The sequence below is a fragment of the Elephantulus edwardii genome, unplaced genomic scaffold (assembly GCF_000299155.1).
Source record: "Elephantulus edwardii isolate Elephantulus edwardi_28Jun2011 unplaced genomic scaffold, EleEdw1.0 scaffold00110, whole genome shotgun sequence".
In the NCBI taxonomy this organism is placed as follows: domain Eukaryota; kingdom Metazoa; phylum Chordata; class Mammalia; order Macroscelidea; family Macroscelididae; genus Elephantulus; species Elephantulus edwardii.
The window spans coordinates 2,098,630-2,113,154 of NW_006399860.1; the positions used below are offsets into that span (position 1 = coordinate 2,098,630).

The window sequence follows — 14,525 nt, forward strand, 5'->3', positions numbered from 1 at the left end:
TGTCTCTGACACGTCTGTAGCCATTGCCAAGTGCATTGTGTCAATCCATCGCATTCAGAGTCTTCCTCTCCTGCACTAACTCTCCACCCACCCTTCCAAACATGATGTCCTTCTTAAGGACTGGTCCCTCTTGGAAATATGCCCAAAATATGTGAGATGGGACTCAAAATCCTTGCTTCCAAGGAGCAACCTGGTTTCATCCTCTCTAGGACAGACCTGTCTGTTCTCTTGGCAGTCCATGATATGTTCAATACTCTTCTTCAGCACCGCAATTGAAAGGCATCGATGATCTGTTATCCTTAGTCATTTTGTAGCTTTCAGATGCATAGAAGGTAATTGCAAAGACCACAGCTTGAATCAGGTGCATCTTAGTCTCAGCACTGACATCATTGTTCTTCAGCACCCTGGAGAGGTTCTGACAGCAGACTTTCCCAAAGCTGTTCATTTTTTGATATCCTGAATGCTAGTGCCAAGAGTGTTGATTGTGGAGCTGAGCAAAAAGAAAATGTTAACAACTTCAATCTCTTCTCCAACTATCATAATGCTACCAATTGGCCCAGTGGTGATAATATGTTTTCCTGATGAGGTCACTCCATACTGAAGACTGCAGCAAAAACTTCAAGTCCTCAGTTTCAGTAAGGTTGTGTCATCTGCACAATGCAGGTTGTTGATGAGTTTTCCTCCAATCCTGATGTCATATTTTCTTCATAAAGTCCAGCCTCCTAAATGATCTTCTCTGCAAACAGAGTGAAAATGTATGGAGAAAGGACACATCTCTGACACACTCCTTTCTTGATTTTGAACCATGCCAGTGTTTCCTTGCTCTATTCTGACACTGTTTCCTAGTCCATATAGGTTTCACATGAGCATAATTAAGTGCTCTGAGATTTCTAATCTTCTCAGTATTAGCCAAAATTTGTTGTGATCCACCCAGTTAAATGCCCTTCAGAGTCAATAAAACACAAATAGATATTCTGACACTGATACATTCTGATACTCTCTGCTTTCAGCCAAGATACATGCAAAATTGGCAATGATATCCCTGGTGCCATGACCCCTTCTAAACCCAGCTTGAAATTCTGGCAGTTATCTGTTATTTTTGGATAATCTTCAGCAAGATTTTGCTTGAGTGTGATATTAGTGATACTGTTTGATAATTTCCACGCTGTCCTGGATCACCTTTTTTTTGGAAATGGGAATAAATGTGGATCTCTTCCTCAGTTGGGCAGGTAGAGGTCCTCCAGATTTCTTGGCACAACCTGGTGAGTATGTGCTGGGCTGCATCTGTTTTATGAAATATGCCAATGTCATCACTTCCTGGGCCTTGTTTTTTGCCAGTTCCTTCACCGTAGTTTGAATTTTCTCCATAGTCATTGCTTCATGATTATATGCTGTTTCACGAAATTCTTCTATGTCAATATTGAAAATTCTTTTCAATACAGTGACTCTGTGTGCTCCTCCCATCTCCTTTTATTGCCTCCTGAATCATTCACTATTCTGCCCATAGCAACTTTAAGTATTGCAACTTGAAGCTTGAATTTGTTCTTATTTTCTTTAGCTTAAGAAACACAGAGATTTCATCACCTTTTTATTTTCTAACTCCAGCTCTTTGCACATTTCATTATAATATTTTGTTTTTCCCCCTGAGCTATCCTTTGAAATTTATTGTCAGCTCCTTAACTTCCTGATTTCTTTGCTTTGCTTTGGCTTCTTACCATTATAGTGCAACTTCCAGAGTCTCTTCTGACATTGATCTCAATCTTTTCTTCTTCCTCTATCTTAGTAATGACCTCCCTCTTAGCATTCTTCATAGATGGATATTTTTTATATTATCCTACAGCTCCTGTAGTCACCGTTCATTAATGTTCAAGGCCTCAAACCTGTTCTTGGAAAGGTTTTTAGATTCATATAGGATGAGTTCAGGTCATATTTTAGTTCTTGAGAATTTGTTTTAATTTTCTTTAGCTTCCATGTGAACTTTCACAGGAATGGTTATGAGATATTTGTTAGAGATGCATCTGGTAGCTTTGGAAAAGCTGGTCTCAAAAAATTAACTTATACTTGAAAAGTTATGAATTTTGACTAAAGTATATCAGACAAAGCTTCAGAATCTTTGCCTTCAAGGAACAGCCTGGTTTCACCCTCAGTAGCACAGACCTGTCCGTTATCTTGGCAGTGCATAGAATGTTCAGTACTCTTTTCCAGGACCACAACTTAAAGGCATCGATTCTTCTTCTGTCATCATTGGCCATTGTCCAACTCTCTGATGCATGGCAAGTAACTGCGAAGACCATGGCGTTGATCAGGCACACCTTAGTCTCTAGACTGACATCATTGCTCTTCAGTACTCTAGAGAGGTCCCTGGTTGCAGTTTTTCCCAATGCAATTCATCTTTTGATTTCCTGGCTGCTGGTGCCAAGATTATTGTTTGTGGAGTCAAGCAAACTAAAACTGTTAAGAATCTCAATCTCTTCTCCATTTATCATGATGCTGCCAACTGGCCCAGTAGTGAGAATCTTTGTTTTCTTAAGGTTGAGCTTTAATCCACATCGAAGGCTGCAATCCTTGACCTGCAGCAAATGCCTCAAGTCCTCTTCAGTTTCTTCAAGCAAGGTTGTGTTATTTACATAATGTAAGTTGTTGATAGATAAATCTTTCTCCAATCCCAATCCCACATACCTCCTCATATATGCACCTTATATTGGACATCATACTTGTACATATTACCCACAGTGTCATCATATATGTATGTGGAAGTTGGACAATGCATAAGAAAGAAAGAAAGATTGAAGAACTGATGTCTTTGAATTGTGATATTGATGATGCCATGAACCACAGCCAGAGTGCTACTGAGAGGCAGGCAAGGATGGCAAGAGCTCATCTCATCTCACACACTTCGTGCTTATTATCAGTGGCTGCCAGTCTCTGTAGCAGGAAATTGTGCTTGGAAAAGCAGAGGATCGATCAGAAAAAAAAAATAAATAAAAGCAACAACAACAAAAAAAAAACACCAAAAAGAGGAAGAGCCTCTGCAATATGGAGTGACACTGATGGCAACATGGGCTTAAAACACAGCAGAGTGTTGGAAGGACGGCACAGAGTTAGACAGCTTTCCATTCTGTTGCATACAGATGTAATGGATTGAAGCTGACTCAATGACATCAAACAACATGACATGTCACAAACTGGTTGTGTCTTTGCTTCAAGTTCAAAACTAAGTCAGTCCATGTGCCTACTCATTTTACCTTTTGTCAGTCATATACATTGTATTTTATAAAATTAATTACTATTGATCTATGGCTATTATTAGGGAGAGGGATGGGCAATCTCCTCCTGTGGGATTTAAAGCCTCTGAAATCCTGCTGGATGGTTAGCTATGGGTTGGTTCCAACTCAACGGCATACAACAATAACAAGAAGCAGAGTTCAGTGCGCAGATGGGGAGGGGGATAAAAGAATTGGAAAGACCCAATGGGGACTTGAAATGATGGGGTAATAATAGGCATTCCACCTTTAAAGGTTGTATAAGTACCTACCCTGCACCAAGCATGGAATTCACATACCCTTCCAGAACATGCCCTCTTTCCATCTCAGTGGACAGAGCCCAAACTTAAAAAGACATGAAGCTAGTAGCTTCTTCTTAATCTGGGTGAAATCTCTCAAAAGGAATAATACTCTCTTCAACTCAGCTAAATATTAGAAGTGCTTTCACAAATACTGGCTGCTTCAGGAAGGGGATAACTGAAGCAAATTAAGGGCATTCATTAAGAGAAAAGGGATACAATGTGCCACTAATACTTTCTCTCACCACGTAAGATAGAACCAGGTCCGGCAGCACCCAGTCATTGAATCTCTAAACCAAAGAAAGCCCAAAGGCCAGACGAACATCTTAGCTGGCACAATAATATTCCTTGTGGGTTTGAATGTGTAATGACATTTACTCAGGATGTAGCAACTGAAAACCCAGTGATCACTTCCCAGTTCTATATTTCTTTTCAGGACCTAGAGCTTGTGGGAATTCTATTTGTCTTTGGAATACATGCCAAGGAGATATTATTTGAGGGGCACAATCCTTCCATTGTGAATTAATTTCTGCACTCGTTGGTGACAGAGAGCAAATCTCCTTCCATCAGCTGTTTTGACTTCTTTTTAGAAGACAGGGGTACAGACCAGTAAATAAACATTAACATTTTATTCTGGTGTCTCTAGAGTCCTCAACATTCTCTCCTTATCTGCCAAGTCATCAACGGGCTCAAATTATATTATTTTTTAGTTAGGGGAAACACCCATACACATACCCACATAACAGTAATGAAATAGGATTTTAAGAAAACATTGCAACAAACAGAGATTGATTGGACCTTCAGACTATATCACATCAACATATGGAAAGAAATACTGAGAGAATATTTTTCTACTTTTCATTTTGTTTAACTCCCACTGCCCCAAATAAAATAAGACAAGAAAACCAAGAACAATTGTTTTAACTAGCTATTGTTTTCCTTATCAACTAACTGTAGTTTGCCCAGAGATAGGGGGGAAAGAAGGCAAAAATTGTAGTTAGTTACTCCTATTTACTTTTTAATCTCCTATCACTAGCTGCTCATGGTGTCATTTTGCTAAAAAAACCAAAAAAACAAAAAAACAACAAAAAACCAAAAAACAAAAAACAAAACAAAAAAACACACACAAAACAAAACAAACCACAAAACCCCTCATTGCTGTTGAGTCCAACCTGATTTATGAAATCTGCTTTGACCCTCTGTTAAGTTTCTGAGGTTGCAAATTGCACATTTTTTTTTTCTGCTGCAAAGCAGTTAGTGGATTTGAGTTGCCTTAGGATCAACAGCACAACCCTGTCAGGATTCTGCCCCCTGAGCTCCTGGATCAGACTTAGTGAATAAGAGAGGAGGGAGGTGGTCACGGGATTTGATTGGCCTCAGTCACTAGCAGCTGCTGCCATAGAGTATACTCTTTCGGCTAAAGCACCCAGGGATCTGACACTCAACACAAACACGTTCCACTCCACTTGATACCGTTCCGTTGACTGCACTCTAGGACCTGTTCAGATCCCTGCCTCCTTCCTGCCCCATCACTTGGTCCTTCACAGCGTCTGGAGTACTAAAACCTCCTTAACCCCTGGGGTTTCCAGCCTTGACCCCTCCACTTTCCACAGGCATAAAAATGAGTTTGAAATTGCTGCACAACCTCTCCCAGCTTGCAGTGAAACTGAGATGGGAACAAAAGCAGCTCACTGGCCCCTCCTCACGTGCCCAGGGCACCTGCCATACCTGAGATCCGCCTCTAGGCTCACACAAACACTCCTCCTTTCATTCTTCCTGTGACAACATCACAGCAACTTTCTCTCCACATACCCAGGCCCTACACCTTCATATCTTTTTCTCCATGCTTAGCAAGCCATAAGGGTGCACTGAACAGGGCTCAGCTTAGGCTGACTTTCAGTTGCAGACGTTTCAAATTCATGAGGGTTTGGAACCTCCTGGGCTGCTAATCCAAAGACCACACCTCACAAGTGGCTCAAATCCACTTGTGACCCTGAGGGAGAAATATGGGCAGTTTTGTACCATGCCATTTTACAGCGCTGGAAACCCACTGGAGGGGCAGCTACAAGTCAGTCTGATTTGATAGCAATGAATTGAATACTAGAGTGAGACCTGAGCTCAACTTTCAAGAGTGGCTGTTACAATTTCATTTCCATCACAGATAAAACTGTTATTTAAGGGGCTAGGCTGACGCCTACAGTGAGACTATCCACATATTTATTTGTAAAGGGAGAAAAAAAAAAGAAATATCGCCCATTGTTTCTGTGAAGAAAAGAAGTTTTCCATTTCTGTTCATTGAAAAGCAGCTAAACTTCACTGTAAATTGCCTTCTTTATGCTTCATTGTAAATATTGGCCAAACAGTATTTTCTCTTTCCTCTAAAAACCACGCTTTCCTTCCTGTCTTAAATAATCCACAGACATGGTCTTAAGGAATAACTAGGTGATATAAATATGCCATGCCCTGGGCTGTTACTAGAATGATTGACGGTTCAAAGCCACTCATCATTTTGCATGAGAAAGAGAGGCAGTCTCATCCCATGAAGTCTTAAAGCCACAGAAATCCAAAGGATGGTTTCCGGGAGTTGGAATCAAATAGAATCAACACAATGGTAGTGGGTTTTTTTGGGTTATTTCCTAAGAATTCTAGGCTCCTGATGTGGCTGATACACTCAGTAAACAAGAGGTGTACTGCTGAGGTTGTAGTCAATGCATGGCCCAGTTGCTCAGGAAGACACCTTGTGAGGGCCAACAGCTGAAAGCACCTCCAATGCCGATCCCATGGTCTCCCTCAACCCCCTACAGAACTGACCGAGAATCGAATTTTGTAAAATGAGTCCAAATGATTTGAAGGAAAGATGAAAGTGATGGAAACCAAACATGGCTCAGGGTTCATGTGTACATCTTCAAATGTGAGACGGTTATGCAACTAATTTAAAATACCATTGATGTAAGATAACTCTCTTTAAATATTTTATCACTAAGATGCTATAAGCTTTTTCATACATATATTATCACATTTTCACTTAATTACTGATCAAATGCGCGGCTTGAAAAGACTAAGATCTTGCCTTAAACCAGAATAATTTGTGAGATTACAGCAAGCAGGCCAACAATTATTGTCCACACAACTTTATAAAAACTGTACGTGGATCAAAGACGGAGACTTGCATGGAGCATTCCTACTTATTGTGGTTAATGTGGAAACCACACAGGATCCAGTCCTGGCATTGTCAGCCTTTGAACACTACATCTAGAAAATTCTGTTGTCTTTTTGAATTTTCAGTAACATTTCTTTTGGCTATATTTATCACGTTTTCCAAACTATGAAAATGTTCTCTTTATTTTAAATGTTGACTACATGTGAAAAATTAACTCTGGTTATATTACTTCAAACTATTCCTTTATTAGCAACAGTTGTGCAGTGCTGTCAGGAAGAATTTGGAAATGAAAACACCAAATTTGGAGACCAGACACATCTGTTTTACTTTGCAGTTTGTTTTATTGTTTTATTTCGGAGAATATGAATTCACAACTATCTTTTAACTGAAGACTAAAGAAAAAACATATGGTGGTAAGTCTGATTTCTACATTTTTCTCATTCAAGGGACATTGCCTCCTTCAGCTTGCTGCCAATAAGTGAAAAATGGACTTGGCAAAAAGTTTATTTAAGTTGGCTTTATTAAGCCAACGAAATGTAGAAATCAAGTAGGGGACAGGCAGAAAAATCTGTTCCTTTGAAGTCAATAAAAATCCATCTCCTTAATCCCTTTTTTATTCTAAGCAGTGGCGATTTTTCTCAACTGATTCATTGAGAACCTTGATTTAGCTAATCTGTCTTAGAGTTTGTCTTTCTTCTCCAAAGCTTTCCTGGAGAAGCACCCTTTCCCAATGACAACCACCATCTTTTATACCAGCACAGTTATGCATCTGCTTATAAACATTCTCAAGTTAATCCTGAGAGAGGTTTAAGAAACAGGTTTTCAATTAATATCTCCAGCTCGATGAACACAAACAGAAGTAGGTAGCAAGATGAAACAAAAGGTTCATAGAAATATTCAGTGAGAGAGAACCTGGCTAAAATTTGTTTCTCTCTCTTTTTCCTCAACTGGGTCCATTAAGCCTGTCAGGGTGACTGTGGCTCACTTGTATTTTATGTAAGAAAATACAGACTCCATCCAACATAGTATTTCCATATCTCCAACCCATTATCCAAATGGCTATGAATCATATGGAAACACATAGGAAAACAAGCCCATGCTTGACAATTTCATTATTTGAAAGGAAAGGCATAATCTTAGTAGAACAAAAAAAAAATATATATATATAGCACTTTTACAAAATTAACATGCACGGTTTATGTTTTTGTCAACCTCAAACTGCCCCACTAAGCACTATTTTCATATGCATATGATGCTCGTGTTGTTGTTGGGTTTGGTTGTTTTGTTTTTTTAAAAAAAAGAAAAACAAACCACACAACTGCAGTACTGACTTCAAGACATTTGGAGTTTGACATCTGTTAGTAATCTTTGGCTGTACATAGTATGAGAAAAAGGAGTCCTTACCTAAACTAAACAGCACCAAGAATTTCAGACACACAAACTCTCGTTGATCAAACTGTAGCGAGCGAAGCTTTGCCACTAACTCCTGTGCGTGACTCAGGAGATTGTTGAGGGTGGCCCCGGCTTGCGATGCTATTATGGAATAGTCCACCTGCAACACACAATCACAGTTTTCATGACTCTTAGGATCATAAACACATTCCACTTGAGGTTCTTAAGAACTGTGGATAAAATTTGATTCCTGTCCAAACCTGGTAACAGATGCGAGTTTCCCAGGGAAGTTGAGTAATTTTTTTTTCTTTTTTGTTACAAAATGTATCTCAATTGTTCTGCTACATCTAATAATTTTGAGAAGCCTTGTAAAGAGCAGGTTTAGACCACCAAAACTTTACAAGGATACATTCATTCTTCTATTATGAATGTATATTATCATATGACTGAAAGTATTAGTTCCCATGAACAATTTTAATGAAAAGCAATTTCCCTCACCCCCACCCCCAAAATGCAGTTGCTATTAAGCAGATTCCAACTTACGTGTTAAGCAACTGTGCTCCATAGGATAGGATTTTCAATGTCTGCTTTTTTATTTTTTCTATAGATAGGTTTGGAGGTTCCCTCGCCCAAGGTGCCACTGTGTGACCTTGAACCTCCGACCTTTCAGTTAGCATCCATCTGTGTAAATCATTTGCACCACCTCTGGGAGCACCATATAAAAATACCCTGTCCACAAAACGTCAATCCACAACAGTACTCCGTGTATGCAGTAACTAGTACATGAGGACAATGAAAGACAAGATACATTTCGTTGGATAAATCCCATCCAATCCACTGCCTTTGAATTGATTCCAACTCATGGTAACCCTCAGTTGGGTTTTCAGGAATTTCTGAGGCTATAAATCTTTATGAGAAGAGACTGCCTTATATGGCTCCCTCAGAGTGGCTAGTGGAATTGAACCACCAACCTTTTGGATAGCAGAACAACATGTAATGCACTATAAAAACAAAAACAACAACTCATTGCTATTGAGTAGGGATTGACTCATAGCTGACTCTCCAATGGATTTTTTTATTTTTACTTAAAAAAATTTTTATATTATTTGCTTTTTAAGTTTGTATACATAGTGTTTCACAGTATTCTTCATTCTCATTGTGTTTCATACAATTATTCAGATTAATTATATTTAAAAAAATTAATCAGTATTGAACTATGCCCACCACTGTCCTGTCTTTCCAGATCCCTATGGGATCTTTCCCATTTCCTTTACCCACTCCCCCTCCATCCACCAATCCTCTGGGTTTTCAGAGGCTGTAAGTCACACGAGTGGAGATTGTCCAACTTTATATGAAGAGTAGCTGGTGGATTTGAACTGCTTGAATTGGCAGTGCAATTACTTACCACTAAGCCGCCAGAGCTCCCTACTATCCTGTCAGACCTCTTTATCTGGATTGTTATTGAAGTTGTTGTTATGTGCTATTGAGTCACTTGTGACTCATACCAACCCTACGTACAACAGCCCTAAATCGTGCTCTATCCCATGCCAACCTCATTGTCTCCAACACACCTACCCCCATTGCCCCAGTCACTGAGTCAATCCAGCTCATCCAGGGTCTTCCTCTATTGCACCCTACCCTTCAAAACATGATGTCCCTCTCCAAGGACTGGTCCCGCCTTGCTACATGCCCAAAGTATGTGAGACAGAGCTTCAGAATCCTTGCCTCCAAGAAGCAGCTTGATTCACTCTCTTTAAGACAGACCTGTTTGTTCTCCTAGCTGTCCATGGTATATTCAGTACTCTTCTCCAGCACCAGTGCATGCTTGTGGATGTTATAGGGAGCTCTGGTGGCCTAGTCATAAGGACTTGTGACGTCATCCTGAATGATACAGTTCAAATCCTCCAGCTACCCCATGGGAGAAAGATGGGCAATCTCTTCTCATGTGATTTGCAGCCTCTGAAAACCTACTGGAATGTCAGTGAATTGGCATCGACCAATTCAATGGCACGTAAGAACGATAAAAAACACCCCATCTTTTCAAATGATTATGAAGATATTTTTCTCTAAAGACAGCAATGACCCAGTTTAGAAGAAATAAAATTTCTTGGCCTAGAAAATGAAACAAAGACTTTTCTCTGCATTAGGAAAACAAATCACGGTGCAGTACTGATCTTAGCTTCTCCACAAGGATGTAAGATCCTTTTATAGGATGAAGTTAAGATATTGGGGTGGCTGTCAGCGATAGCACGGACTAGGCTGCGGTGATTACAGCGTAATGGGGAAGCCCAGTTGGTACCTGATGCTGCCTCCCTTTTTTTAACTGGCAAGCTTTCAGACAACCAGATACTCTTTTAGGCGCATTTAATATTTGCAGCCGCAGCAAATTTGTCTAGGAGGCAAGTCCTCATCTGCCACTCACCCAGAGCAGACTGTATTAAATTTTTATATTTATTGACATTTCATTACCATAATTGACTGCACTTGCCTCTCTAGAAGAAGGCACGGGGCTGCCTCCTAAGCAGGCGAACTAGTCCCCGGAGTCGAATTTGCAATTAAAAACAAGGCAGAATGGATTTTTTTTCTTATTGTGTAAATATGATGAGTTGAATTTTCAGCTTTAACTAGAGAATACTGGGCATACAGAAATCTTTTCCAAGAGTTGAGAATTATGAGTCAGTGGAAAGAGGGCCCCCCAAGGTGTCAGTCAGGTTCCATACAGTCAACATGCATGAAAGAGCCACTGTTCAAGGGAGTGTGTTCCCGAAGAGCTCATGCACCAAGCCTGGTTACTTATCCTACATGCTGTGTTATGCACTGGGGTTTGTCTCCTAACTTAAACATCAAACATCCTAAGAGTGACCTGGGATTCTGACTCAGAAGCTGTGGAAGAAGAAGGCCAGCACATGTGCAACTTGTGTCAACTTATGCACACCGCAGAGCACAGTGGGCAAGCAATGGCACTTGGAGGATCATGTTGAGCTCATCTGCCAAGTGTGCAAGGGGGTGACTTGGCACTTCACCCCTTCTCTCACACTTCTGGGATGGTGCAGTGAGGTAACGTGCTGGGGAGCTCACTGAAAGTCTGAACTTCAAGTCTATAGGTAGGCACCTGAGAGGAGACCCTGGTGATCTACAGGCATGACTCAGAGATATTCTAGGCTCCGAAATAAAGTGGATATTGAAATAAAGCAAAGCATCAGAATGGTTTGTTCGTTTCCCAGTGCATATGAAGATTATATTTACTCTATACTGCGATCTACTAAAGGAGTCTTGGTGGCATAATACAATATGTCTCTACTAACCAAAGAGTTAGTGGTTCAAATACAGCAGCTGTGCTGTGGGGAAAAGATAAATAATCCCCACAAAGATGTCTAGCCTTGGATACAAAAAAGAGGGTTGTTGTGAGTCAGAATTGACTCCTTCAAAATGGGTTTGGTATTTAGTTTTTGGTAAGTCTATTAAATATGCCAATGCATTAATGGTTGGCTACCCAATGTGGACAGAGAGTGGGGTGGAGCTCTTCAAATAAAACAAGCTTGGAAGGAGGAGTGGCATCCACTTCCGTAATAGCTTGCCTCCGGAAACCCTATAAACCTGGAGAGAGGATGAAAGGCACCCAAGCATCAAGGACTCTCCTTCATAGGGGCGCTTTGAGTCGCCTGCGACTCGACCGCACTTAACAACAACAATTAAATATGCAGTGTTGTTGTTATGTACCATTGAGTTGGAACAGACTCATAACTGTCCCTCAGGGAGTTTTCAGTGGCTGTCAACAGCACAGGAGGAGATGGCCTATCTTTCCCTTGCAAAGCAGCTGGTGGATTCAAACTGCCTGCCTTGGGTTGGCAGTGCAACTACTTATCCCCTAGGCTACCAGGGCCCCCTATGAAACAGCATTAGGAAAAACTGGAAAACACTTTAAGAATTATCCAAATGTGATGAAGACATGGCGTGAGCATATGCTGTTGGCAAAATGACATTAACAGACTTGTTTGGCAATGCAGGGCTGCCACAGTTTTTGAAACAAAAAACAAACAATCAAACAAAAAACTCTCACATCAAATATTCTAGCACCATCTGTGAGGCTGCACAAAGCAAAACACAACAAACAGAAGCAGGATTCCAAAACATCACTGAAAATCTTAAGTGCTCCTTTGACAAACCTGGGCTCACTATGAGACAGTCAGAACTAACTCTTACAGGTGAACTGTCTCCTAAGTGCAACAGTGAATGAATGGAAATCCAAAATATCTAAATTTTTATTAAAATTAATAATAAACATTTAAAAAGTGGGGGAAAAGGATATTTTTCAGACATAAAAGCTGTGCTTGAATTCTATATAGTTTAAAACTATCCTTGGTCAAGCTATTCCAGAGAGAAACAATTATTCTGAAACCAATGAGACAGATGAATAAAACAGGAATGTCGTCCGGAGTGGCCATGGTGAAAGCAGAAAGCGATGATCCGGGCCTGGGCAAGTTGGAAGAGTCCTAATAGTGTACTGGGCTAAGTGTTAAGCTGCTAGCCAAATGGTTGGCAGTTTAAACACACTAGCCACTTTGTGGGAAAAAAAAGAGGCCATCTGTTTCCACAAAGATCCACAGCCTTGGAAACCCTCTGGGGCATTTCTACTCAATCCTCTACTGACCATGAGTCAGAAGTGACTCACCAGCAGTGGGGTTTATTTTGGTGGGCAGGTCACAGAAAAGACCCATCCTTTAGTTATCACATCTGTATCTTTCCACAGCTTTATCCTCCCACTAAGATTTACAGCTTCAGAAACCAACGGAAGGTCTCCAGGAGGTGGCAATGAATTGACAACCGTGGGTTTAATTTTTGTTGTTTACTCATATGGTTTTAGTTATAGCATCCTTAAAGATGACAGCAAAGGTAGATAATCAAGTTGTCTACAACTTCTGTGAGTATAAGAAATAGCGATTGAAAACAAGAAACCAGACTGAGTGCATGGCTATTGAGTCAATTGTCTGACTCATACAGACCCCGTTCGGTAAGGTGGAACTGCTTCACAGGATTTCTAAAGCGGTGAATGTTTTCAGAAGCAGACCGCCATGCAATCCTCCCTCAGAGCAGATGATTGACTCGAACCAACAACCTTATATCTAGCAGCCAAACTCTTAAACAGTGAGTCAGCATGGCACCTTGGGACAGTATCATTTTTCCAGTCACAATCTACTGCCGCATGTACTGCAATTGTTGCTTAATTAATCTACAAATCCTGTTGCTGTCAACAATTCCAACTCAAGGACACATCTGAGTAGAACTGCTACGGAAGATAGTTATGGAATGAGACCACCAGGTCTTCCTTTCACTGTTGCTGGATGCAGGTTGCCGGCTTTTATGTTAGCATAGTTCCCTGTTGTTAGATGTCATCCCATTGGCTCTGACTCACAACACTGTGAACAGCAGACTAAAATCATCCCTAGTCTTTTGACATCTTCACGGTCTCAGCCAAGTTCAAGACCATTGCTGCAGTCTCTGCATCATTGCATCATGTTAAAAATCTCCCTCTCTTTCACCAGCCCTCTACTTTTTCAAGCATGCTGCCTTTTCCCAAGAACTGGGCCCTCCTTATAACATGCCCAGGGTATGTGAGAAAATCTCCTTATCCTTGCCTCTAAGGAGAACTTGGTCTACACTTCTTCCAAGGTTGTTTATTCTTTTGACAGTCTGTAGTAGACTCACTACTCATCACCAACATTTTAATTCAAAACATCAATTCTTCATATTGATATGAATCAATTGAAAATACCATTTAGTCTTTAAAGTGCTAAAGCACTTTAAAGACATCTTTTGGAAAATCTGCTGACCCCTACATTATTATTGATACTACATGCTGCCAAGGCATAGTTGACCCTCCAGTTGGTTTTCAGAGGCTGTAAACTGCACAAAAGGAGATTGCCTATCTATATCCCTTGAAGCAGCTGGTAGGTTCAAACCACCTGCCTTTGGGCTGGTAGCATAACTCCTTATCCACTAGCCTATGAAAACCCCCTTTTAGGTTGTTGTTGTTGTTATGTGCCGTCAAGTCACTTGTGACATGTAGCAACCCTATGTACAACAGCCCTAAACTCTGCTCTGTCTTCTGCCAATTGTACTGTTTCTGACACTCCCATCCTGATTACCCCAGTCACTGAATCAACCTCATAGAGGGCCTTCCCCTCCTGCACCTGCCCTCCACCCTCCCAAGCATGATGTCCTTCTCCAAGGACCGCTCTCCTTACAACATGTCCAAAGTATGTTAGATGGAGCCTCACAATCCTTGCCTCCAAGGAGCCACCCGGTTGAACCCTTTCCAGGATGAATGTGTTTGTTTTCCTAGCAGTCCATGGTACTCTCAATACTCTTCTCCAGCATCACAGCTCAAAGGCATCAATTCTCCTTCTATCC

The 14,525-nt window shown here is 40.8% G+C and overlaps 1 protein-coding gene across 3 annotated transcripts in view; it reads right to left on the reverse strand.

The window, feature by feature from the left end:
* The window catches only part of NR5A2 (nuclear receptor subfamily 5, group A, member 2), a 217,881-nt gene that overhangs the window by 73,832 nt on the left and 129,524 nt on the right, over window positions 1-14,525 (reverse strand). For all 3 annotated transcript variants that reach the window (XM_006892094.1, XM_006892095.1, XM_006892096.1), the window contains one exon: window positions 8,127-8,274. In XM_006892094.1, the coding sequence (XP_006892156.1) occupies window positions 8,127-8,274 (148 nt within the window). The remainder of the gene's footprint in view (window positions 1-8,126; window positions 8,275-14,525) is intronic.